A 26,902-nucleotide genomic window follows, 5' to 3' on the forward strand; every position below is an offset into this window, starting at 1 on the left:
GCTCAGGATTTGCTTCTTCAAGCCCACCCCACTAATGCAAAATAATCAGCCCCCTGCCCCCGACGTAACCTGCAGTCAAATACCACACAACAAGCCCTCAACAGGGAGCTAGAGCTCCACATTCTGTTTTGTTTTTTAAAGAAGAGTCTCACAAGAACATTTCATTTATTAAAATAATTTCTGTAAACTTTCAGAATAATAAAATTAATTTTCCTTGCTGAGCAGCATTTCAAATGAAAGTACTTTTATTTCAAGGCACCATAAAATGATGATCTCTCTAAGAAATCCCTCTCCCTCCATGTGGGAAAATACTAAAAAAATAAAATTAAATTAAAAAAATCCTGCACGGTGATCTTGGCCATAAGGAGTATGGAAAACAAACTTTGGTGAATCGATAGGACACATCATAGGGGTCTGTCGTCACTATGATCACTGACAACCTTGGAACAGGTCCTACTGCCGATGTCCCAAAAGGAGAGAGAAATGAACTGAACACTTGTAATTAAAGAGCCAGTAGGACAGGGGGACCCTCACAACCAAAATCCGGGTAAACGTGGCAGTGCTGGGGTCTTGCCTCCCCTTCTTCTTCCTCCTCACTTCCTCCCCTCCTCCTCATTCAGGTTGGCATTCTCCTGGTGTGCGGACATCAGCTTGCTCTGCAACAGAGCTGCCAGTTTTTTGGATGTCTTTTTGAGAAACACGCTGCCCGGGTGGGCACTGGTCACGTGCAGGTACAGGTCCTCCTGGGTGGGGCCCGTGTAGCCGCAGTCCTCGCAGACGTAGAGCTTGTCGCGACGCTGCTTATAGGCGTAGTGCTGCTGCACCCCATGGATTTTCTTCAGGTGGGACTCTAAGGAGCAGCGCTGGGTGAAGGCTTTGTTGCAGACATCACATTTGTAGGGACGAATGCCTGCAAGGACGAGGGGAAGACACGTCATCAGTTGGTCATGGCCAAGCCAAAGCCTCCCAACTATGAGGCCATTAAAAATCATCATGACCAAGGATTCATGGCAACATGAGGAAAAGGATTAAAGTAGGAGACAAAATTGTCTGCAAAGGGTCATAACATCCACACGTGTAAACCTCACACAATGGGTGCCCACACCGCAGAAAAACACCGCCTGCCTTTGGGAGGAAGATTTTATTCTTCTACTCACATGCCTTCATGTTTTCATGTGATAGGGAGCAAAGTCAACTTGGTTTTTATTTTAGTTTGGGTTTTCCCAGAAACAAACTCTAAGACAAAGACTCCAGTATAAGTACACAGTTTATTTGAGAGGCAACCTCAGAAAGCACCCGTAGGGGACGGCAGAAGTGAGACAGGGAAGGGAATGAGCCAGTACAGGGAGAAGCACCAAGCCAGTGGGCAACTGGGGTCCAATCCCACTGGGCATCACGGGGAGACAGTGTAGAACACACACCTCTGAGTCATGTTGCCCCCCAGAAGATGAGGTCAGTCCCTGGTTGATGGCTGCTCCCGGGTGGCACTGACTTGCCTTGTGTTAGACAGAGTGGGCTCCAGTGACAAAGCATTCAGCAGAGGTGCAGGGGGGGCAGGTGCAACTTGGACAGGTATACCCAGAAATGGTAGGCATGGCAGGATATGGGAAGGACACTGATGGCATCTGCTAAGTTATGAAATTCATTTCCAAAGTAGCTCTCATGCTGGCTTTAGAATTGGGCTAGTATTAATGGATCTGGTCGATGAGAGTTCACATGTACAGTAAACTGTACCACGGAGCTCAGCCTTATCAAAGCACAGTCACTACTACTTCCGGGTACTCACCCAGCTGTGTGCAGTCAGGATGTCAGATAATAGAGAGAGAGAGAGAGGGAAAGAGGGAGAGACAGAGAGAGAGAGAGGGAGAGAGAGAGAACGAGACAGAGAGAGAGGGAGGGGGAGAGAGAGAGAGAGTGTTTGTGTGTGTGTGTGTGTGTGTGTTTAATTTATTTCTCTTAAGGCCAATTCAGTGCACCTGGGGTAAGGATCAGGCGTCTGTATTTTTAACAAATGCCCCTGGATATTTTAATGTTTGAACTGGATTTTGGGGGTTAAGGTCGCAAGATCCTGGTTCTGGCCTTGCCTGAGTCAGGTAAGTTAGTGACAGGATAGAGACCTCAGACAACACCCAGCTCAGTGCCATCCACCAGCAAAAGCCTCCCCTCTAGCCGGCAGCTTGACAAGAGCCTCACAATCAAAAAGAAGGTTGGGGTCAGTCTGCGACAGAAGCAAACATGCTAAGCCTAAATCTCACATGACAAATTCTAAGGACATTCTACCAGTACAGCGTATCAGCAAATTTTACTGTGCAGTTGTTGTGGGCAGAGTACTGTACTAAACATTGCAGGGAAATAAACAAAATTAAGAAATAATCATAGTAACATCTGAATTATGCTCTACAGAAGAGGATTATGGCTGTAAAGGAGGCACATGTCACATAAGCAAGGAAGCCCAGGAGAGGGGGAATATGGTACTGAGGGCAGGTAGAGCAGGAAGGGGCCACCGCTCTGCCTGTCAGGCCACCTTAGGGCCCACGGACAGGAGGGCTGTCAGCTGGAGGAATCCCCGAAGCCCTGCCTCAGAGATCCCAGGCACTAGGGCTGGGGCTAGGAAGCTGCATTTTTACTTCTACATTTTAAAAAAAGTAATTAGTTGTTTAAATCTAAAAGTAATATACTCCCAGGTTTAAGGTAAAAAAATTTATTAAATTAAAAAACAAAAAATAAAAATCCTTCTTTCAACCCACGCATCTCTCCTTCCCCGGTCCGAAATGTCCAGTTTCTTGTGAATTCTTGACATTTTCTACAAATTACATATACGTGTGTGTGTGTGTGTGTGTGTGTCTGTGTGTGTGTGTGTGTGTGTGTGTGTGTGTATTTAAGATTTAAAAATATATTTAATTGCTATGGTGTGGACTGAGCAGGAGAATTTTAAAAAGCTTCCCAGGAGACTCTAAGGTGCAGCCACGTAAGAAAACCAGCAAGAAAACCGTTCTGAAGAAAGGCACGTTCTGAAATGAAAGCATGAAGCAGTGGAGAGAAGGTCTGGCATCCCTCTCTGCACCACTTGCCATCTCAATCTGCCTGCTGGCATTAATAATAACAACTTTCACACTAACCGTGGCTCTATGCACCAAATTTAATGGCACAACAAAAAACTCACCAATCAAAATAAAGAATATTTTAAGGTAATATATTAAAAATCAAAATATTGAATAAATGGATGAACGCTACTGGCCCTGGGAAAGAGAGGTCACATCTTGGGGACTAGTTTTCCACAAAGTTAAGGGCCATAGACTTTTCTCCTAAGCAATATGCTCGCATTAGCTATCCTGTTCACACTGTAATCCAAACTTTGCATTTTAGTGGCCTTCTGGGCCATTGTGGCTGCTGGTAGCTGGCTCTCACCATCCCTGGTAGATCAAGCAGCAAACCTGATTTCAGACCTACAGCTCATCAAAACAGAAAGTCACTCAGAGACCGGTTGCTCCTTTCAATAGTTGTTGGAAATAACCCGCTGCTATTTTAAAACATCCAAACTATAAATATGGGGAAACCAGCACACTTACATCAGGCTTTAACCCGAATGCAACAAACTTCTGGATTCCCAGATATGGATGTTTCCAGTCCTACTCGTGGAGGTCCCCACTCCCAAAGGTGATCTGGAAGGTGATCTGCGCTCTGGGAGAGGCCAGCCATGACACGACTAAGCCCAGTGTGCACAGGGTGGTCTCTCCTTCCTTTCATACTCAACACCTCTTCTGAGCATCTTCTACAGGCAGAGCACCCAGCAAGGCCGGCTATCAAAGGCCAGGAGATTCCAGAGCCCTGTATCATACGGACAACAGAGAATGAGGGTGACACCTGCATGGGGTGTTTTCCAGGGAGGGGTTAGGATCTGAGCCTGGCTTGGAGGATGTGTGACTCGCAGACACTGAGATGGAAAGGAGACGGCAGGCCCTGAAAGCTCTAGTTATGGCACTTCTGGCTTTTGCAAAAATGCACCGCTGCCCACTCCAGAGCTCCTGCCCCACGTAAACATCACCATTCGCCCCTCAGTCATTGGTGCAGGCAGCCCCCTTGAGAACAATCCCCTCCCTTCTGGAGAACCCCTATCCCCCATACACTCAGGTGGACAAAGGTGGCCAGAGAGGAGCCCTGGGCAAGAAGACTGATGTCAAGTCCCCCCAACATTGAAGCCTCACCCATCTTTGTGCTCTCAAGCAAAGGCTAATCTTGCCCACACCTGAAGTGGGATGTGGGAACTGAAAAGTGCTATCCATGAGCCAGACATCATTAACCTACTGACACCTACATGAGTGCCAGAGTCCAAGGCCACTGAAGAGCCAGGCCTTGAGCCAGGCCTTGCAGATCTGCCACTCATTAACTGAGTCCATGGGTGGATTGCTTAACTCCTCCAAGGCTCAGTTTCCTCACCTGAAAAATGGGGGTAATATTCATACCCACCTCTGGGGATTAACCGAGAGATATCGCATGCAAAGCACCCAGCAAATACTAAGTTCTCAATAGGATACAGCTTCAAGTGCTTATAAGCTAGCTTAGCATATGCAAGTGAGCTGGATGCTGAGTACATGAGTATTTTGTATTTGTCTTTATCTTTTTTTTTTTTCCTTTGGTGGCTGGCCGGTTTGAGGATCTGAGCCCATGACCTTCAGGTTACCAGCACCACACTCTCCCAAGTGAGCTTACCAGCCAGCCCCCGTATTTGTCTTTAAACTGAACCTATATGTAAACTTTTTGTATTTATATGCACTTTTGTATGCATTATTTATTTCACAAAAAAAGGATAATAATTTTAAAAAGTGTGGTCACTAGGTGGCTGACGAAGAGAAGTAACTTCCCCTTCACTGTCCCTTCCCTTTTGAATGGTGCACCACAGGCCTGCACTACCTAGTCCAAAGTAATGCTTCTTGGGTTATCAAAAAGAATGTCATTTTAAATTTTCTGCTCCTAATAGCAAATCAAGCTTCATATCACACATCCCTAGAGAAAATTCTTCATTATTGGAAACTTCGGCTTGCTTTCCTTGCTATAGCTCAATTGCTCCTTTATTGAACTTTATCCAAATGTGAACTTCAGCAAGAAGATTTTTACAGGCCTCCTTGTGGGAGTGGACATTTAGGGCAACCTCCTCAAAAGGCAATTTGGCAACGCCCATAAAAAATCATAGTGTGTCTACCCTTTGGCCCACAAGTCCACTGCAGGGAAATTATCCTACAGAAAGACTCACACAGGTAGGGAAAGGATATACAAGAGTGTTCCTGGCCAGTTAGCTCAGTTGGTGAGAGGATGGTGCTGATAACACCAAAGTCTACAGTTCAATCCTTGCTACCAGCCAGCCATCAGAAAAAAAAAAAAAAAAAAAAATTCGTGGTAGTGTTACCTGAAATTTAAAAAAGGGAGGAAGGAAGAGAGAAAAGAAACCTGCAAATGGAAACAAGTGTCATCCATTGGGAAATGGGAAAAGGATGGTGGCCCCATACCGGAAATTCTGTCATGATTTCATATTAAGAAATATTCTGACAACTATTAAAAAGAGTGAGTCATGTCTACCTGTGCAAATGCAAAAATATCTCCAAGATATATACTACACATAAAAAAGCAATGTGCATTTAAATCTTCTGGGAAAAAAAAAGAATGGTGGCTCGCTTTCAAGAGTAGAACTGAGGCTTGGTGTGCGGAGGAAGGCTTGTTTTTGTTCTTTCATTTTTTCCCATATGAGTATATTACTTTTTTAGCTAAAAAAATAAGTTAAGATGAAATAAAAATAAAAAATAAGAGTGATGAGAGAGGTCTGATAGCTGCACAAGGCAATTCCAGGAGACGGAGTTCAGGCCCGAGGGGCAGAGGTTATGTTACTTTTTTCCCTCCATCTGCCCCACTCCAAACTTCTCCCAATCTGCATTTTTCCCACTCCAGTCAATCCTTCCCTTTAGGCGTCAAACAAAGACACCATTGTCTTCTCGTCTTCAATCAAGATGGGATTTGTTTGCCTTCTCTCCCACTCAGTGTAGCCTCTGATGGAAGATAAGGCAAGAGGACATCCCAGCAGGCAGGGCCCACACTGCAGCTTTGACCAAAGCCCTCCCCCACTCCACCTCCCTGACCTCGAACCCGAATTCTTCAGCTTCTCCCTACAGAACTCAGAAGCTTCCACAGGAATGGCAGGTGCCTTGAGCTGACTCTTATTCCAGCGCAGTTGTGAAGTTATAACCAACACAGGTTTATTACCTCCCTGGGCCACACGACCCCCAAAGATTGAAGTGGGAACCCCAGAGATATGTGTGTCCTTGTCAACTGTTTATGGTTACAGTTACACTTTCTTTTCTATAGCTTTTTATATTGTCTGAAGTCTCTTACAGAATAAGTAGACATTTTATGAAAGAGAAAAATAAAATACTTTCAATAAATGCTGTACTTGAATGATAAGCCTGGCACATGGTGCTCAGTAAGTGCAATTCTGCATTTCCAGCAAGCTCCCGGGTGCTGCTGGTGCTGGCGGTCCACAGGCCACACTTTGAGCAGTGAGGGTGTGGACACTTAATGCACAGTCTGGCACAGGAAGTGTTGGTTATGATTTTCTCTCTAAAATACAGACCTCCCCTCCCCCACCCCCCACCAAAAGCAAATCATTTACTTCACAGATAACCATTCTTAGGAAGCATTCCAGCTGGTTCAACCTAAAACACTAAAATAAATCCAAAAGAATATTCTGTAAAACAGGCCCATGATGTTTTTCACGGGCTGTGAACTAAATATACATTCATTTTTTTTCTTTCTTTTTTTTCTTTGTGGTGGCTGGCTGGCATGGGGATCTGAACTCTTGACCTTGGTGTTGCTAGCACCATGCTCTAACCAACTGAGCTAACCAGCCAGCCTCCTAATATTCATTTCTTTAAAGCTCATGCCCCTTCTCTATTTTGACCTGTGGTGGGTCCGCAGCCATAATCTCCCACACTGGCCCCAGTGATCCTGTCAATGTCACTGAAATACAGAAACTCCCTCTATTATGTCTGTAGCGGAAGTTGCTGTTTCCCCATCCAGACCCCTTTTCTGGGCCAGTGCACATCACCAGCTGTCCTGTGTGTTGGCAGCTAACAGCTCCTGGCTGTCCCCTTCTCCATGGTATGGACACTGGGCAACTGACCTCCCTAATGCCCAGCAGGGTATGCCTCCCTTGCCCTGGGGAGACACAGCCCTCAGCCTGAAATGGGCAAAGACAGGTCGACTCTGGTGTGCCATTCACAGTCTGGGGATGAGGCAGAGCCTAGACTCCAGCTGACACCACCCCCTGCTCAGCTCCTTCTTCCTGTCCCGCTTCCCTCCCTCCCTTACAGGTTCCTCCTAAGAGCCCTCCCTCAATATATCATTTGATAAGAAGCTGCTTCCAGGGAACTCGACCTAAGACAATTTGGATTGAAAATAGCCATTGTTTGCTGATGCAGTTTTCACAAAATGTTATGGAGTTTTTCTGCACCAGTAGATCTTTCTCTTTCAGTCAGGCATCATTTGACTAAGGGCCCCTCTCCCATCTCTCTCTCTCTCATACACACACACACCCCTCTCTGATTTATTCATATCCAAAAAAGAAGTCCTAATCTTTTCTTTCATCTGCTTGGATATTAATGTCAGACAGTTTCAGGCTCTGGTTTCCCTGGATCGTTTTCAAGATAATTCCTAGTGTTTTGCATCTTTCCTTAGATGCCCTGCTCCTCAGTAGCTGCAGACCATAGCAAGAGGTGGGGGTGGGGATGGGGGATTAACCCTGACTCTTTATCTCACCGTCTTTGCCTACCTCATCAACACCGTAGCTACAATTCTCCAAAGAAGGGTCCTGGGATCCCAGGTAAGTCTTTAAATTGGTCATGGCCCGGTCTAATTGGATTGTAAGCAAACATACCCCCCTCACTCAACTGTCTGTTGTATTTATGTTAAGTGCCTATATCTTTGTTTCTGACCTAAATACAACATTTACTTAGAACAGGCAACAGCAACAATCCAACATTCACAGCTCAATCAAAGGCAAGACTAAATACCAACCAAATTCTGGTGAGGTCTTTTGGAACCAGTGAGGTTGAATCATATGAATTAAAGCAATGCCTGAGAACCCCAAATGTTTGCTGATTGTCCCTTTTGTACAGAGCTAAAAATATGGCAGGGCTGGCCTGTGCCTCCAGCTCACAGCACCAAGGCAGCCCAGAGCTAGGATTCCTTTTCTGTGTGCTACCAGCCGATGTGCCAGCAAGCCCTGCTCCTCGTTTGCCCACTATCAAGTGGAGGCACCTCTCCGTCAGAAAATAAGTCAGGGTTAGGGCCGGCCCGTGGCTCACTCGGGAGAGTGTGGTGCTGATAACACCAAAGCCACGGGTTCAGATCCTATATAGGGATGGCCGGTTTGCTCACTGGCTGAGTGTGGTGCTGAAAACACCAAGCCAAGGGTTAAGATTCCCTTACGGGTCATCTTTAAAAAAAAAAAAAAAAAAAAAATAGGGCAGGGCCAACAGTTCCAAGACATTTCCATAATTCTTTTTGTTGATCACTTTAAGAGTCAAAATTATGATTAAAAGTTTTTAAATGGTTTTCTGTAGATTTCAATTCTCTTAATCAGCACTGTTCAATAGAAATTGAAAAGCCAGCCATTTTACAATTTAAGTTTCTAACTGCCTCATTAAAACAAGGAGAAACATGTGAAAATAATTTTAATGATATAGTTTAACTCAATTTATTCAAAATATTCAATATACTGAATTATGTTGAATATATTTTCAATAGACTAGGGTACTTCGAAAAATTCACCAAAAAAATTGAATTAAAAGATAATATGGTTAGAGTGTGATGCTGATAACACCAAGGTCAAGAGTTCAGATCCACTACCAACCAGCTGCAAAAAAAAAAATAATAATAATATGAATCCTTCCATGAACTTTTTTGAAAACCCCTCATATTGAAAATATTAGTATGTCCAAAATATTAACAATTTCAACATAAAATCCACATAGAGATTTGATATTTTTACATTCTTCTTTTGCAGTAAGTCTTTGAAATCTAGTGGCTTATTTATGCTTACAACACATCTCAATTTGGACCAGCCGTATTTCACGGGCTCAGTAGAAACATGGGGCCAGTGGCTGCTGTCCTGGCCAGCACAGCTCTAGGTTTTCCACTCCTAAGTGCCTCCTAAGCATTAGCCTTTCCCCTAACAGGATAAACTGTGTGAAGCCCTTTGGGAAAGTGTCAGGTGGAAGATATTTTTATTCACCAACTTAAATGATTTTCGGCACGCACATAAGAGTCACTACAACTGTCACCTTTGAGGAGCAGGAGATGGAGAAGACTTGAGCACCTCGGGCCAGGGGTCAAGGGTGTAGACCGCCCCCTTTCTTGCTCACTCTCTGGGCAGAGGACATCTTGGCATCACTGAACACGCACACTCACAGGCTCCTCTGCAACCCGCTACACTCCAAGCTGGAGTGTGTGCTTTGTGCTAGGTCTGAGTTTCCCTTTATCTCACCTTCCTCCAGAAGCAAGCAGGCTTCTAGAAACTGCAATGAGGCAGGCTGGCGAGGCCCCTGCTTCGGGGAGAATGCTGAGGAAGGCACTGAGAGGCAAAGGGGACTTTGTAGAAGACAAAACGACATGAACGTCAGGACCAGCCAGTCACGGTTCCCAACTCCCTCACTTATGGGGTTGTCTGATCGCCCCGAGACTGGTTTCTTCATCTTTAAAATGGGGGTAATCACAGCACCAACTCCTTGGGATTGTTTGAGATGACAGGCTAAATGCTGAGGGCCTGGCATGAAGGACAGTGACTATGCGTAGCTTGCTACCTGCTGAAGAGTCTCCCAGTCTCTGCCGAGCCACCCTTCTCAGGCCACCCTGTCGGCGCCCTGCCAGGTCATCTCAGATAGTTCCTGCATCTCTCTGTCTGAGGATGTTCCCCATGAAGCACGACGGGCCTGCAAAAGGCTGCAGGGGTGAACAGCAGAACTGCCTAGGAGTTGAGAGTCCCAGCATGGACCCCCAAGCAAGGAAGGATGGAGATTCATAGAGCAATGCCCCAGCCTCCTCACTCCTCGAGCAACGTGGGTGCATTCCATATGGTTCTCCAGAGGCTCTCCAGTGGGACTGAGCCCAGTTGCCCACAGTGATAACCCATCATTATGAACACACTCTTATTGGCTGTCACCCCCCAGCCCCGAAATGCTCCCCCCACTCCCTCACTGTACCTCCTGGGGTCATCCCCAAATCGCTGCTCATACCTGAATCCTTGTGTCAGCACCTGCTTCTGGGGCAACCCAAACAAAGACATGCCCCACGTGCAGTGCCCTCCCTCCTCCTCTCCGGCCGTGGAACTCTCGTTCGTCCTTCAAGGCCCAGCTGAAAGGCCACCTCCTCTGAGAGACCTCCCTGGTATGCTGTCAAAAACATACACTTCCAGGACTCCCCACTGGCATGTGTCACTTCTGTCTACCACATCTGCTGTTTCATTTGTGTCACAGCCAAATGTTGGCATTATTTCTCCCTACATCGGCTGAGATCTCCACTAGCACAGACGAGAGTCCTAGGGCCTGTCACACACCAGGTCCTCAGGAAACCTCCACCAATCACTGCAACTTTTACTACTAATCATAGTGAAGATTTACTAAGCACCTACAATGTGCAATGCACTTTATATGCAACCTGTGCTCCCAAACTTCACAACCATCCCTTTAGGTGATAGGTATTAAAATCTTCATGCCCATTTCAGACATGGGAAAACTAAGGTGGAAGGATAAGTAATTTAGACAAAGTCTCACAGTCAGCTAGCTCAGATGTGAAGTTCTCAACTACCATGTGACTGACTCCATTTACATTCTCTTCTCCGAGAAGCCACCAGTCCCTCACGTTAACTCAAGCACAGATGAGGCAATCCCATGAGCTCAGTGTTCACTCCACCTGAAAGTACACACGGCCAGCCACGCTCCTTGAGCCCCTCCACTTTGTCCTAGAGGCCAGGGTCTGGGGAGTGACTACAAAGTCCCCCAGGCAAGCAGCAGGAGAAACAGGCCACACCCTCCAAGACATCTTCAGAGAGAGACAAAGAGCAAGAAACCCTCTAGGGCAACAACCAGTTACAAATGACTTAACGAGTGCTTCCACCCCTCCTGCCTTGGGTAGGCTGTCTACAAGCCAGGCTTTGCAGCCACTCCATGGGTCCATTGACAGCCTTAAGACCTTCCATCCCCTCCTGGACTCTCCGCCACCACACCACTCCCTAAGCATTCTCCCCACCCCAACCTATCTACCAGCCTGGCCCCGCAGAGGTCAAAGTTCTACCAGAGATTCACTGGTACTAGGGATTAAAAAAAAGAAGGTTTACAGTCAGTCCCAAAAGAGTACACATTATTAGATTCCATTTATATCAAGTTCAAACACAGGCAACAGTAATTTATGCTGTTACGAGTCACCATAGTACTCCTCCGAGGGAAGGAGGGAATGACTGGGAGGGGGGTAGTAACTCCTGGGGGCTGGAGATATTTTGTTTACTGGTCTGGGCACTAGTTGCATGGGTGTGTTGACTTTGTAAAAATTCCTAAAGTCACTGATCTGGGCACTTACGATCTGTGCACTTTTCTGGATGTACAAGTATGGTACACTTCAGTGAAGAGTTCACTTTAGAAAAAGTTTCTTAAAAGGAAGAAAAGAAGAGAAACCTTTTAGTATGCCAGCCCACTCTCTGAGGTGGAAGACACTCTTCCCAGGTCAGAGAGGCAGCTCATGGCCAGTACTCTGAGAACTATAAAGCACAAAAAAAATTACAGAAGAAGAGAGAATACATTAGACCTACAAGGGGCCCTGTGTGGAGGCTGAGTAGCTGGAGTCCCATCTGCAGGGAGTGGGCATTTTCCTATCCCTACCAAAATGCCAGAGGATACCCTAAACCCTGAAAGGGCTTGAGGGATCAGGGGGACACATATAGCAAATTCCATGAGGGTGGGTGGCAGCCTGGGGGGATCACATGGGACAGAATGGGATGGGTTGAAATGAGATGAGATGGGATGGGATGGGATGGGATGGGATAAGGACCCAGATTGTGAGAGACTTTACATGAATCCCATCAACATGAGAGATGAGAAGTCTGGATTTCATTCTGCCCAGAGTTGGAGGTGTTTTAGTTGAGAAATGGCATTCTTAGACTTCTCCTCAAGGGATCACTCTAGCAAAGGTGTGTAATGTTGACCTCAAGCAGAGAAGCCCGGAGGCTAGATGTTTCTAAGATAAAGGTCATGAGGCTCGTGACCAATCAGATGGGTTGAGAGACCAAAGGGCACCCCCAGGACTGGAGTTGGTGAGCACCCAGATCCATACTTCATAAGCCAGGAAACTGAGGAAGCCCCAAGGGGAGGAAGAGGCTTGCCTGCCAGGCTCAAGTAGGAGGCTCAGGTCGACTGTAAGTGAGCTGAGCGTTTTCTTCTTTTGATTTCTTAGGAGGAGCATCATGCCATTCTGAGACAGGCTTACTTTCTAAGAAAGAAGCACAAAGTACTTGCAGTGGGACCATGAGAATGACATTCTAGCAGCCAAGACCAAGCGGCTGAACTACGACACCCCCAGCCTTTGTGCCATGCATCGTAGTCTCCAATACCTCCAGCCACTGATGTGCTTGAGCTTCAAGAGAACTAATATCATCATCCCCATTTTACCTGGAAAAAACAGGCTACAGGAAGTGGCTTGCCTGGCCCAAGGTGACAAGGCTGGTAGGCAGCAGAGTCAGGAGGTGAATGCATATGGGCTGGCCCCAAGGGCTCCGTCCTGTGATCCTTCTAGAGATGCCACACTGTGCCACATTCCTGACTTGGTTCTTTGGAGAGAAAAGACCAGGTGCTCTCGGCCAGAAAAACATAACCGAGAGCAGGGCACACACCCCCTTCCTCACCTGTGTGCGTGCGGACGTGCCTCTTCAGGTCGAAGGTGTCGTTGAAGCCCTTGCCACAGAAGGTGCACAGGTGCCTCTTTACCTGGCTGTGGCACTTGAGGTGACGGTTGAGCATGCGCTGCAGGCGGAAACCCTTGCCGCATAAGTCACAGCTGTGAACCACGGCGTCGTTGCATATGCCTGTGGTGAACTGGGAGCAGAGAGAGGCCATGAGGGTCCCAGTGCAGGCGGGCACGTTCCAGTGGGCTTACTCAGGAGACCTACCTCCCTGTGTCTCTGGGCTTAGCCTGTTTGTCACTTCTGCTCCATATCAATTCCAAGCCTATTTTGGCTTTGTTGTTGCCAATGACAACTGTCAGGTCCTGCCAATGTCCATTCTCCTCTCTACCTTAGAACAGACCTCTGACTTCTGGCTGGGCACACTACCTTACAATGGCCTTACAACAACTCATGGCCACGTGACTACCTGGGCAATGAGACAGAAATTTCTTTGTAGGGGGAGGAATGGTTCCTGCTGACTAGAGCTCCACGTCACCTTGGACCACAAGGTGGAAGCAATTGCTGAGGATGGGGGAGCAGAAGAAAGGAGTCTGGGTCCTGATGACATCATGGAACCTGTCACGGATAATCTCCAAAAATGGCCACCATCAATTCCTTCCTCCCTATACCTGCATGCTGCTCCACGCACCCAGAGATGGAGACTATTTCCCTCCCCTGGAATCTGGGCAGGGCTTACAACCACTGGGACCAATAGAGTACAGCAATGATGTGTCAGTTCCAAGTCTTAAGGGACCTTGCAGCTTCCACTTCCTCCCTTATGGAAGCCAGCTGCCATGTGAGAAGTCCAAGGCCACCACGCTATGAGGAAGCCCAAGCTAGCCATGTGAAGAGCCAGAGGCCACATGGAGGAGCGCTGAGGTGCCAGATATGAACAAAGCTTCATTGGACCTTCTAGCCCAGCCCAAGACTGCCACCAGCTGAGTGACCCTAGCCAATGCTACCTAGAGTAAATCTGTCTAGCCGAGCCATGTCCCAGTTCCTGACCCACAAAATCATGAACAAATAAAATATCACTTTGGGAAGCGAGTCGGTTAGGAACCCATAGCTTCGTGATCAGCAAAACCATAACTAAATCCCAGTTTCTGGATTCACCGTCCAGTGTTCTTTCAAGCACTTATGCTGCCTCAAGGGAGAAAACTGAATTTATATCTATGTGATGAAAAATACCAAAATTTGATGCAATCAGAGGTTACAAAATCAGATTGTTTAGAAGATGAATCCAATTGCTCTGCCAAATTCTGTTCATAAAAAGGCATTTTATTTTCACACAAACATCATTAGCAAGGAGAGCTGCTCCCTTCCTGGCTCCACACTCTCCCAGCCTCAAATACCCACCTCCTTCCATTCACCCTGGGCATTGCCCTCCACCAAAACCCAGCTCAACCACTCCCTTGCTGACGCAGCCTTTTCCAAATGCTGCAGCCCATGCCCACACCGTTCACTGTCCCCCTTGGACCAGTGCCTCTCAGACCCAGTGTGCCCACCCATGCATGCCTTGCGGGTCCGGTTAAGATACAGGTTCTGACTCAGGAGGTCTGGTGGGGTCTGACCAGCACCGAGGAGATGCCACCGCACTGGCCCATGCACCATGCTTGAGAAGGAAAGCTAGAGCATGAGCCCTCACAGCGTCCGTACTTCATTCCATCTCGTTCCGGAGGGTTCATCACACATGCGCTGTCCTGAGTTCATCTGGTTTCCTCAACACAGCACCCACAGTCAGCAAGTGTCTGTTCACATTCCTGACTTCCTAGCCCCACATCCCAAGCCTAGCCTGGGGCCAGTGCGCAGTCAGGGTGTGTTGACAGGCAGTTGGGTCAGGTGGCAGGACGCAAAGAGACTGAGGTGAGGCATGCAACCCCGGAGCAGGGTGTCCTCACCCACCAGTTCATTCGCAGTTGCTCAGAGCTTAATTTGTCTCAACCAACAGTGACAAGTGCCTGATCTGCGATAAGCCCTGTTCTCAGAGCTGGAGGCTGTACAGTCACCAAGACGGTTTGTCCCCGACAAGCTGCCACAGTCCAGAGCAGGGCAGACAAGTCAACAAGCCCTTGACATCTGAGAAGCCCAGGGTTCAGTGGGCACCTTGGAGGGTACCTACCCTGGACGTGGAATGCTAGGGAAGATGATTGCAAAGGAAGTGAGCTCCTGAGCCAGGTAAAGATAAGGAGGAAGAGAGGGAACATGGCAAAGAATACTCCAGGAGAGGACACTGGGAAACAGAGAACTGTGCATGGTTTGGTATGGCCAGCCTGAGCCTCGAAAAGCAGTTAAAGAAGAGAGTAGAGGTAGCAGAGAAGGGCAGGGTCCTCTAGGGGGGTCTACCTTGGGGGGCCTAATGGAGTGAAATATAAACAGAGGACAAGAGGGGGCCACTGGAAGACAAAAGAGGGCAGCCACAGGGGCTGAGCTTGATGACCCAGTTGGGTGGCTGTCCTGGCCCACAACTGCCTCACACCCCGGAACTGCTACTGTCTCACCTCTACCCTGCCTCCCCAAAGGGGTAGGGCCTGGCCCTCAGCCTGAGGGAGACCCGCTGTGCCCAGGGCTTTCCTATCACCAGGATGGGTCATGGTCTCCTCCTTGTCCAGTAGTCCCCATTCTGGTCATTGCCTTCCTGGAAGAAATGTGAAAAGACTAAATATGGCCTACTAGGTAGCTGAGCTTCCCAAGGCCAAGTCTACACCTGGTAAAGGTCAATTGAGAGGTAGTGACGGGCTAGTAAAATAGATAATGGATCATGATAACGCCAATTAAAAACGTGTAAAGAGCTAGAACTGTCTTTTAAAAGTTGTGTAGAATGTGCCTCAGGACTTGCCAACCACAATTCAAACCTGAACTCTTGCTTAATATTTTGGGTAAATTCTTTTTTTTTTTTTTTAAAGATGACCGGTGAGGGGATCTTAACCCTTGACTTAGTGTTGTCAGCACCACGCTCTCCCAAGTGAGCCATGGGCCGGCCTTGTAAATTCCTATTTTTAAAATGCTCTGCATGTAATATGGGTACCTTTTGTTACAGTCCAGAATAAAAATCTCAAATCACTGGCATTATTTGCCTGAAAAGAATAAAATCTTGAAGGGCACAGGGAAAGGAGATTAGTGACAATTTAAGGGAGTGCAGAGCCATCAGATTGTCTGACCAATATACAGAACGCTTTTAAAAACTGGACAGCTGGAGCCGGCCCATGGCTCACTCAGGAGAATGCGGTGCTGATAACACCAAAGCCAGGGTTCGGATCCCATGTAGGGATTGCTGCTGGTTAGCTCACTGGCTGAGCGTGGTGTTGACACCACTAAGTCACGGTTAAGATCCCCTTACCAGACATCTTTTAAAAAAATAAAAATAAAAAATAAAACTGGCCAGCTGGCTGACCGGTTCTCAGGTAGTTAGAGCACGGTGTTATAACACCAAGGTCAAAGGTTTGAATCCCTACACCGGCCAGCCATCAAAACCAAAATAACAAACAAACAAACAAAAGGGGGAGGATAGAAAATGGGAATGGAGAGATGGCACTGGAGACTGAGAGTGCCTCATTCCCAAGGGCACCTTTCCTCTGATTTTTTTAGAGCAAAAGTAGAAATTCTCCTGGTATCCCTCAGCAAAGGCAATTTTCCCATTTCTCCATCTTCATTCCCATTTCACAGCATGGAAAACTGAGTCACCACAAAGTAGCTCACTTAGGGAATTCACCCTGAGGTGCACCCTCAAATCCATGAAGCATTGCTTGCCACCCTTATGACCAATCCAACCACCAGACATGAACGAATTATATTCAAAGCCTTAAGAGAACCTTGTTGAAAGATGTAAGGTTGATTAAATGGCAAAAGATCATGGCTGATGAAACCAGCTCCTGCCAGACGATTTCGCTTCTCAGAAAGGAAAGCTTATTTGTAGGATAAATTCCTGAATATGAAATTTATCCCAAAAAGTATATTTCACATGGCTTGTGCCTTGAAATTTGGTCTGTAACAGCAAAAAACTAGAAACTACCTTTATGTCCATCAATAGGGACTTATTGAAGAATTTTGGTAGAACCATACAATCAAAGCAGCTGGAATAGGTAAGGGGCAATAGGCAGTTCACATATCACCTGCCAGCCACGCGAGTAGACAGACCATCTTGGATGTCCAGCCCAAGCAAGCCCCAGAAGACTCCAGCCCAAGCTGCCATCTGACTGCAGCCTCAAGAGAAACCCCAGGCAAGAGCCACCTAGCTGAGCCCAGTTATCCCATAAAGTGGAAGATACAGTAATAAATTATTTTCAGCTACTAAATTTGTGGTTATTTGTAAAGCAGAAATAGATTCACTGGAACAGTAATAGACATATCACATTCTCTCTAGAACACCAGATCTGCCACATTTCTACATTTCTCTCCCAGGATGGGCTGCATTATACCGAAGACCCTTCTGATTCCCGGAATGACGTCCTGTGAGACAGAGGACAGGTTCTCCCTCCCCAGATCATAAGTCTGCTCACCGGGCCACTTTAATTATGTTTACACAGGTTATACCTAACACTCTACCTCCTAAAAGTTCAAAAAAGCATGAACCAAATTTGCCTTGTGACTCCACTCTCTACAAGTTGTAGACCAAACTTAATTACCTCTTAGTTATGTTAGTTATGAAATAATCATGGAATGGAGAGACAAGAAATGCTGAAGGATCAAAGAAAAATCTAGACCTGGCTAGTTGTGTGATGCGGGATGTCACTTAACTTCCCTAGGTCACAATTTCCCCATCTGTAAAAATAATAAAATGGTAATCAGACAATCTCTTCAGCAGCATAAGAAGCTAAGAGCAGGGTCTGTTTTCCAACTTCTAAAGTTCAACTCCTACTCCACCACTTACAGTCTGGGGGATGTAAGCAAGTTATTTAACCTTTCTAAGCCTTAATTTCATCACCTGTAAAATGTGGAAAACAATGATATTTGCGTCTTGGAAATAAACTAAGGCATTAAATAAGGAAAGCAACTTAAAAGGACCTGGTGTTGGATAAGTTTTATATTAGTTAGATCAGCTCCAAAATTGTGTGATCCTAAATAGAAGGTAATGGGTCAAAATCCCTTGTTTCTCTATTTGCTTTTGAACTTTTCTCTCTTGATTGAAGAAAAAGGGAACTAACCTTCAGTGAGATGTGAAACCCTAGTTCTTCACCCATAGACAGCTCTGTAATCCAAGAAGAAAAATCCAAAAAATCCTGAAAACCAGCATTCTCTCCTATCTCCCTCGGCAATGAGATCTGACTCGAGCTGATATGAAAATATGCACAAACTTTATCCCATTTAGTGTCAATGTTCATGTGTCTTTATGCATACATTATTAATGTACTTCACTATAGGGGACTGCTCCAGACCCGCCAGGGGTTATATTTATACCATGCTACATTCTGAAAAAGCTCAAGTCTCACCCTTAATCTAAAATTCACAATTTGCAAAACGCTTATTAATGAAGTGGGGAAACTACTGTAGAGGGCAGGAAATGACATCAGTCTAGAAATTAACTCAGAGCAATAAAGATGGAGGGAAAGTGATTCTCCAGCCCCCGGTGTGATGCTTTTCTGCTCATTGTCCTGCTTTTTGCAGGATCTCGGCTTTCATTTAAAAAAAAAACATGTAAAATTCCCCTCAAGTTCTTCTCAAAAACAGTTCTCTGCAACTACAACAAACCAATCATTGTACTGGGGCTGCTGAAAACTTCAGAAACATCCAGAGAGGCAGGGGCTTCGGCTGGCCCTCTGACCAACTTCAAAGCTGGCTAAGATCACGTACCTGCCAAACTTCTAAAGAAAAAACAACAGCAACAAGAAGAACTTATTTTTTGCTGATGCTTCCACCTGACAAGTTCATTAAATTAATGGTCCTATTTCCTGTGGGAGGATACTTTGAGTCCAAGGGTACCTTCTGGACAAGAAGATTTCCACTGACGCATCTGTGATGCTTGAATGATCAAAACATGCTAAGCACATTTCCCCAATTCCCTTCAGAATTCAGATTCCTCTCTTGGTTCCTTCGGGTTTGCAACTCCTCTACATGGCAGAACGGAGAACCTTCGCAAATGCAGAGACGATGAAGGGAATATATCCCTATAACCCAGAAGAAGAAACTGCAGCTTGGGGATGTAACCTGCCTGTGCCACATGACTTGTAGGGGCCCACACTGAGATTTTGAATGTGGTCTGTTGTCTGCAAAACCTGTGCTTACATTTCCCTCAGGACAGGTCCAGGGGTCTGGGCATGATATGAGGGAGAGGGTGGTGGAATGAAGCCCATAGTGTGTCTCATATGGTGAGAAATAGCTCTAGATTCCTTAATGTCAGACTGTCAACTCTAATGGCTAAAGCATCAAAGCCACATGTTGACTCTGGCTACCATACTGGACAGTGCAGCGGAAACAGTAAGGATCCTTGGGTTGGGCTTTGCTACGAACAACTCTGAGCAACTCAACAAAAACTGTCTGGGTTTTACCTTTCTCACCCCAAACCTGAGGAGATTGGGTCACACGAGCTCTAAAGGTTCCTGTAGTGGATCCTATGGATGGACACTAACAGTATCCATTCTAACTCCTTTTGGTGAGCCTTCCTGTACTGCAGAGGCTAGAGAGCTAGAAACTCAAGACTTCCTTGCAGCTAGGGTTTGAGACATGACTTGGGTTCCATCAATTACATGCACTATCAGGAGATTTGAATTCTGCCCTGAGCTATTGGGCAAAGGCAGGCAGGAGGCAATTGTTTTTCACTATGCATTAGCAGAAGCATCAAGATGCAGGAGCAGGCATCCACAGGGTCAGCAGCTTCCTGATTGGACAGAAGATGCAGCTCCCTAGGTAGCCTCATTCTGCAGTATGACTCTGAGAGTCATTCTTCGGAGCTCAGCTTGGTCTTTCAATTTAGTACTATATAATTCATCATTCTCCGCTTAAACTAGCTACAGTGGATGCCGGTGTCTGCGACTAAACCCATTCAGTCCCTTCCGGGATAAAAACCCATTTCACCTATACTCAAATTTAAAACTGGTGCAATTACCACATATTGTTCTCTTATTCCTTTTCCTCCCTTTAATTAATTTAAACTTTATCAAGCAACCATAACAAGCATTTTTCCAGATTTCCCTTTTCTTCTTGCATCCTGTGTTTTCCTTCAAATGCTGTCACTCATGTCTAGGGACTGTTGACTTCTTCCCTGCCTGTAGTCTTGTTCTGTGTTGACCTGTGTCCTCCTACGAGTCAAGCACTACTGCATGGGGTGCTGGGGATACAAGCCCAGTAGGAAGTGTTCCCTGGCTTTGATGGGTCGAGAGTCTAAAAGAGGAGTCTGGTCAGCCAAATGTGTAGCCAGGAAGATGGTCAGCAAGTTACAGTGAGGGTGGGGGAGCGGCCTTCCATTCTGTCTTAGGAGACAGAAGACAAGAGGCAGGGGGTTAGGGATGGAGCTTATGTTTGGAGAATTTGGGTCAACCAATCAATTATCTTCATTCCTAAATAAAGTTAATAAATGGAATGAAGCATTATTTTGTCTTTCTTAAATGTACTGCCCAACATAGTAGCCACTAGTCACACATGGCTATTGAGCACCTGAAATGTGGCTACGATGACTGAGAAACTTAATTTAAAAAGCCACATGTGACTATGGCTACCATTTTGGACAATGCAGCTGTAAATCCAACAACTCATTTGGTGAAAACACAGGGGACATGAAATGTTAAACACCATGGTGATGCATTCGGCAAATTCCAGACTGTTGGGAACTCTACAAATAAATTATCCACTTCTTCAACAATTAAATTGTATTTTTAAAAATTAATTTATTTTATTGTATCTGGCCGGGACAGAGATCAAATTTCAGAACAATTAAATTGTAATGACATGAGGGCTCACCAGTTAGCTCAGCTGGTTAAAGCTCAGCCTTTATTTAAAGGTCATGGGTTCCGTCCGATCCCCATACAGGCCAGCCACCGAAAAAAAAAAAAAAATGTAATGACATGAAAAAGAAACAGAGGGAAAAATATATAAATTAAAAGAGATTTAAAAGACATCAATCAATTACAATGTGTGGACATTATGCAGACCTAATTAAGCAAACTGGGGGGTGGGGGAGGGGAGGTATGAATTTATGAGACATTAACAATTTATGAAATATTAATTTGTGAGGCATTAACAATGTGAACACAATTATTAATGTGGGTTTAATCATTTCTGAGATTTGCTTCAAAATCACATATGTTGGGGGATGGGTGGGGGTGTGGATGGGCAGGACTGGCTATGGGTTCATGGTTGTTGGTGCAGGGTGACAAGACACATACTACTCTGCCTTTGAAACTTTCCATAATAAAAAGTGATGGGAGCGGGACTACTCCACCTTCACACATCTGTCACTACTGGAAGACTCCAATTAGAGAGCAAGGCAAAAGGCCAAGAATATTTTTGTAGGAATCTAAACTCAATTCCCTTTGCAGAACCCATAGGAGAGGCCAAAAAAAGAGAACAGAATACGGTGGGGTGAGAGGACAAACTCACCGGCTAGTGTATACTTGCACCTGGGTCCACCAGCTACATTGAGTCAGTAATGATTACCAGTTAACTGAGTTAACTTCAAAGTTACTTTGTTTCTGATATGCCCCAAGGACAGTGGTGATCAGTATTTCTTGGGTTTCTCTCCCCACAGCTGGAGAACTGCAAATGGGTCCAGCACAAAAGGGACTCAGAGGGACACTTTCCCGATGTACATAAGCTCCCCACGTCCATCTGCTCAGTAAATTACAGAATCCTCAGTAGTAAAGAGACAATTTCCCAACCTGCCCCCAGGCACTCAGTCAAAAGGCAGATAGGCTGGGAAAGGCCCCATTTCCTCCCCTGCTCCTAGGGCTCCTCTCCAGATCCACTCATCAACACAGTCAGGTTGGTGAATCCCATTTCCCTACTGCCAGCAACAAAATACTGGACATTAACAAAACTTGCTCTATGTCACTGTCAGCTAACTTCTTGCTGGGCGGTTTATAAATGCACAAAAGTGCTAAACATTTTGCATCCTTTATATCTCAATCTATGCAACACTTAGAGGGAGATTCTATTATTCCCTCATTTTACAGATCAGGGAACTGAGGCTCAGAGGAGATAACGCATACATGATCTCAGCTGATAAGATGGACCCGACTGACGTTTTCCTTCTCAAAACTTCCAGAGCAGGCTGGCCCTTGGCTCACTTGGGAGAGTGCAGTGCTGATAACACCAAGGCCATGGGTTCGGATCCCTATATAGGGATGGCCGATTTGCTCACTTGGGAGAGCGTGGTGCTGACAACACCAAGTCAAGGGTTAAGATCCCCTTGCCGGTCATCTTTTAAAAAAAAAAAAAAAATTCCAGAGCGGACTGACCCGTGGCTCACTTGGGAGAGTGCAGTGCTGATAACACCAAGGCCACGGGTTTGGATCCCTATATAGGGATGGTCGGTGCGCTCATTGGCTGAGCGTGGTGCGGGTGACACCAAGTCAAGGGTTAAGATCCCCTTGCCTGTCATCTTTAAAAAAAAAAAAAAAACTTCCAGAGCTTCTCTGCTCACGGAGGAGCATCCCAGCTTCTTAGGTTGGCCCCTTGACCATCTCACCCCATCCCAACTACTACCAGGCTAGAAGCTGCAACTCTCCCTGACCCCAGCAGGCAGTTTCCTATCCTTCTGCCACCAGAGCTCTGAGTCCTTTCCTTACTCAGGTTGTGGGCTCAGCTCACACCGCCCTAAAACCTCTCCCTCTTCTTCTCCCCAGCCTTCAAATCCACATCAAGAAAACTTCCCCCTGGGCCGGCCCGTGGCTCACTCGGGAGAGTGTGGTGCTGATAACACCAAGGCCGTGGGTTCGGATCCCATATAGGGATGGCCGGTTAGCTCATTGGGTGAGCGTGGTGCTGACAACACCAAATCAAGGGTTAAGATCCCCTTACCGGTCATCTTTTAGAAAAAAAAAAAGAAAACTTCCCCACTCAGAATTGATCACATCTTTGCCTATGCTTCTGGTTTGGCATTTATTTTCCTGTAATAATGTGTCTCCCCCCAACCCCCCAAAAATCTACAGTTACTGAGCACATACCAAGTTCCACCCTTAACTCACTTATCCTCACAACTCTATGAGGCAGGTATCATTGTTATCCCCATTTTACAGATAAGAAAAGAAGCCCACAGGGATGAGCAACTTGCTCAAGGCCACACAGCTAAGAAGTGACAAAGCCAGAGATTACATACTTAACTGCCACTGTCAGATTGTGGAAGGAACATCAGGGTGGGAGCCCTTTTCACAGCTGCCTCGCACACAGCAGGCACCCTATGATTTTAGATGGGGTGTTGCCTCACTGTGCAGGACTCTGGCTCAAACCTGCCCATCCTCTGATCCTAACAGCCCACTGCCCAGTGAGCATCTTCAAGTTATTAAAACTAAGTCATTAAAAGAATATATCACGTATGGGCCTCACCCTTGAGTGGCTTCCCTCTCCTGTTAACAAACTAATTCGTAGAGAAACAGAGTTCAGCATGCCTTGCGGAGAATTTCAGAGTTACATAATGTGCTAAATCACGAGTAATTTGGCCAGTCATTTGAAAACTGCCAAAATCAAGGCTAATAATTCTGGAGGCTTGGAGCATATTAACACCGAGATGTCTCCTTTCGGGGGGCAGAGATGGAGAAAAGAAACCTGAATGAAATTCAGTACCTAAAAACTTCCCCAGAAACTATGAAGAGAAGGCTCCTTGCTAGCGGTTCAGGAGCGAACTGTACTACACTCTTGACCGGCCACCCTCCCCCACAACCCCAAGCACACAGGCAACTGATCTCGGAAATAAAATTGGTTTACTTATTCCCTTAATCCAGGGTTCCAATGGTGCTTTCTGCCTGCAGCAAGAAACTGAGATCTCCCAAAATTTTGGTTAAGGGACTGAATCTTTCTCCTCTGCTACTCTCTCTCCAGGGGAATCTGGGCAATTGGTGAACAGAGGGGCAAACTGGCTACAGACGTTCCCAAAACAACTTTGCAATTGTGCTTCCAGTCTGGTGATAAATATGCAAGTGGGACACTTCGTAGAATTTCCCAGAGAGCAGAGAGCTTCCAGCCTCAGGCAGACGGGTCCCTCCCACTTAACCCTGCCTGACCCAGAAAGCCTCAGGCCATCTGACATCGAACCTCAGCAGCACACTTAACGTTAAGTAGAGTGCCCGCCAGGGAGTCCACAGCATCCTTTAAAGGGTTCTCTCCTTCGGATTCCAACTCAAATCTCAAACTCAATTCATAACCAAATGCGCCCCAGCCCACCCCGGAGCCAAGCCCGGGGAGCCAGGAATGTGCATACGGAAGGGATGGCGTCCCCCAGGAAAGTAAAGGCGGCTTTCTCAATCCACAGCAAGCGCTTGGGTTCTTCCTCCCCACACCCCACCAATCCCGGCTTGGGCGGCTGGGCTGCGGGAGCGCCCCGGAGCGCCCTACAATTATCGCCAACACCCAGGGCTCTGAGCGCGCACAGGGTCGCATTATGCCCACCAGGGTAGAAACCGGGGTCGAGTGATTCATAAAACACCACCGGCTAGTTCCAGCTGGATGAGAGTCGGTGGAAAGGGGTTCTTTAATCTCGAGGGGTAGCAGATACCTTTGAGCAGACGATCATAGAAATTCAAATCAGGAAAACTCCGATGGGAGTCCCGATAAGTAGTGTTTCCTACAATTCTAGAATACTCGATGGCGCCCCGAAGCGCGACAATAGAGGAGGAATTGGGGCCGCACCCCGACTCCAATCCACTGGGGTAGGGGCGCTAAAAAAAATTTGCAGTTGAACACTTTAATCCATCAACTTAATTCAAGAAGATCTGAGAGAAATGACAAGTCTGAGGCCGCGTGCAGGCCTCCTAACAGGCACTACATAACTGGTACTGGGAATAGCTGTTGTAAGAGGCCCCTGTGTGCCAAGCTGCCGCCACTGTCTCCAGAACACAAGGAAGGGTGTGAACCTCTCAGAATCACATGGTACAAGGAACTGCGTCCCAGAGGGTGTAATTTCTGAGTCTGGGTCCCTCCTTTCTGATCCCGGGAACCCCGACGGCCTTGCGCACGTAGTAGACCGTTGGAGGAAGGTAGCTGTGCCTGAGCCTTTTCGGCAGCTCCAGAGGCCACACTCGGCGTCTGGCGGGGCCGCCCGGGAGGACTGAGACGGCTCAGGGAGCTGGAAGCCGGGGCGCAGCGACGCAGGCTGCTACCCAGCGGGCGGGAGGACGCGCGGAGGCGCCCTGGCCGCGGCCCAGGGGCAGGTGCAGGAGCGGCGCGGCGGGCGCGCTCGGGGTGCGGGTGCCCGGGTGCGCGGGCGGGCGGGCGAGGCAGGGAGGGGCGCCGGCCCCGGGAGCCCGACGCCAGGGCGTGGTGCAAGTGGCGGCGGGGGCAGAGTCGACATCTTACCTTGATTTTCGACCTGGCAACCGGGCGCTGCTTCGCTGCCAGGTGTCCATCGGGGCCCTCGGCGTCGCCGGGCTCCGGGGCGCGCGGGGACGAGCTGCCCTCGGCTCCTCCAGGCTCCCCAGCGCTGCTGCTGCCGCCGCCGCTGCTGCTGCCGCCGTCGCTGCGGCAGTCCTCGGGGGGGTCGTGGAGCAGGCGGCCCAGGCCCACTGCGGAGGGAGGGGCCGCGCCCCAACACAAATACGCGGCGTCAGGCCCGGGCGCCCACGGCAGTTTGACCTGCGGGCGGTGCCGCCGCCGCCCCGCCCCGGACCTGGGCACTTCGCCAAGTGGGCAACGTCACGGGAGTAGGAGAATAAGCCCCCGGCGTGGCCCCTCGAGGTAGCTAGGGCTGCCGGGGGCCGCCCCCCGGTCCCAGCCCCGGCGCCCACGAGGAAGCGTGAGCCGTGCGCGGCGGACGATCCCGCGCGCCAAGTTTCCGCTCCTGGCGCGGGAAGCGGGTCTCACCTCTTCCCACCTAGCCCCAGGAGGGTTTGCGGACCTTTGTGCACCTCCATGAGAACGTGGGATCGGGAGTAGTCCCTACGGGCTTTCAACCCCCTTCCTGAGCCACCTCTGCCCGCGCTGCAGCCAACGGTCCCGCCGCCGGGCAATGAGAGGCTCCCACTAGGAGGAAGGGGGTGCGGGGCGTCCCGGGCTTCCCAGCCTCTCACTCCCCGCCCTCCCCCGCCTGGAAGACCCCTGCGGCGGCCCCCAAGAAAGAGGAGACTGAGGTGAGGAGTCCGGCTCAGGCCGATGAGCAGAGAGGACCCGGCCACCCCTGCCCCCACCCCGGGAGCCCCGCGCCCAGCCAGGCCCAGCCCCCGCGCGGCGCTCACCTGGGATGTAGGCGTCCGCTCTTTTCTCATCCGGGAGGTCATCCCAGCTGCGGACCGAGACCCCTGGGTTCCTCCTCTTCACCAGGAAGACTTTGGGCATGGTGGGGTCCCCTCTCCCGACGGCGACCCCCTTCTCCTGGCTGCCCCCCGCTAGGGGCGGCGGTGGCGACGGCTCGGTCCCCGACTCCCGGCGGCCGGAGCCCACCTTCCCGCCTCGCCGGGCCTCTCACTCCACCCCCCGCCGTGGCGCGGCCCAGGCCTCCCTCCTGCACGTCCGCTGACTCCCAGCCTCTCGGCTTGGGGACACCTATGCCTTAAATCACGGGTGAGACCACGCCGGGGAAAAAGTTTCATAAGGTAGAATAGAAAAGGCACCAGGAAACTTGGGAGTGAGCATGCGCCCTGCAACATAACGGTGTCAACAAGCTCGCTACCTGTCCGACCGGTTCCGGCGGCCGGGGCTGCCTGTTCCAGCCCTTCCTTAGGCATGAATGTTTGCAAAAGAATTTAACGTCTGATTCTTCCCCACTCCCCTTTTTAAAAAGAGAAGAGCATTTTTTAATGAGCCCCCCGCCACGTTCTCCCATCCAATGCACCTCAGGGCGAACTCTTT

At 48.1% G+C, this 26,902-nt stretch overlaps 1 protein-coding gene across 1 annotated transcript; it reads right to left on the minus strand.

The window, feature by feature from the left end:
* Nucleotides 1–593: 593 nt before the first annotated feature.
* Nucleotides 594–26,389, minus strand: OVOL2 (ovo like zinc finger 2). The gene is made up of 4 exons (XM_063078354.1): nucleotides 26,290–26,389; nucleotides 25,415–25,620; nucleotides 12,938–13,127; nucleotides 594–910 (listed from the first exon to the last, which is right to left on the minus strand). The coding sequence occupies exons 1-4, from the start codon at nucleotides 26,387–26,389 to the stop codon at nucleotides 594–596; spliced, it is 813 nt and encodes a 270-aa protein (XP_062934424.1).
* Between the last annotated feature and the right edge of the window lie 513 nt (nucleotides 26,390–26,902).

Source organism: Cynocephalus volans, chromosome 1 (assembly GCF_027409185.1).
Source record: "Cynocephalus volans isolate mCynVol1 chromosome 1, mCynVol1.pri, whole genome shotgun sequence".
NCBI lineage: Eukaryota > Metazoa > Chordata > Mammalia > Dermoptera > Cynocephalidae > Cynocephalus > Cynocephalus volans.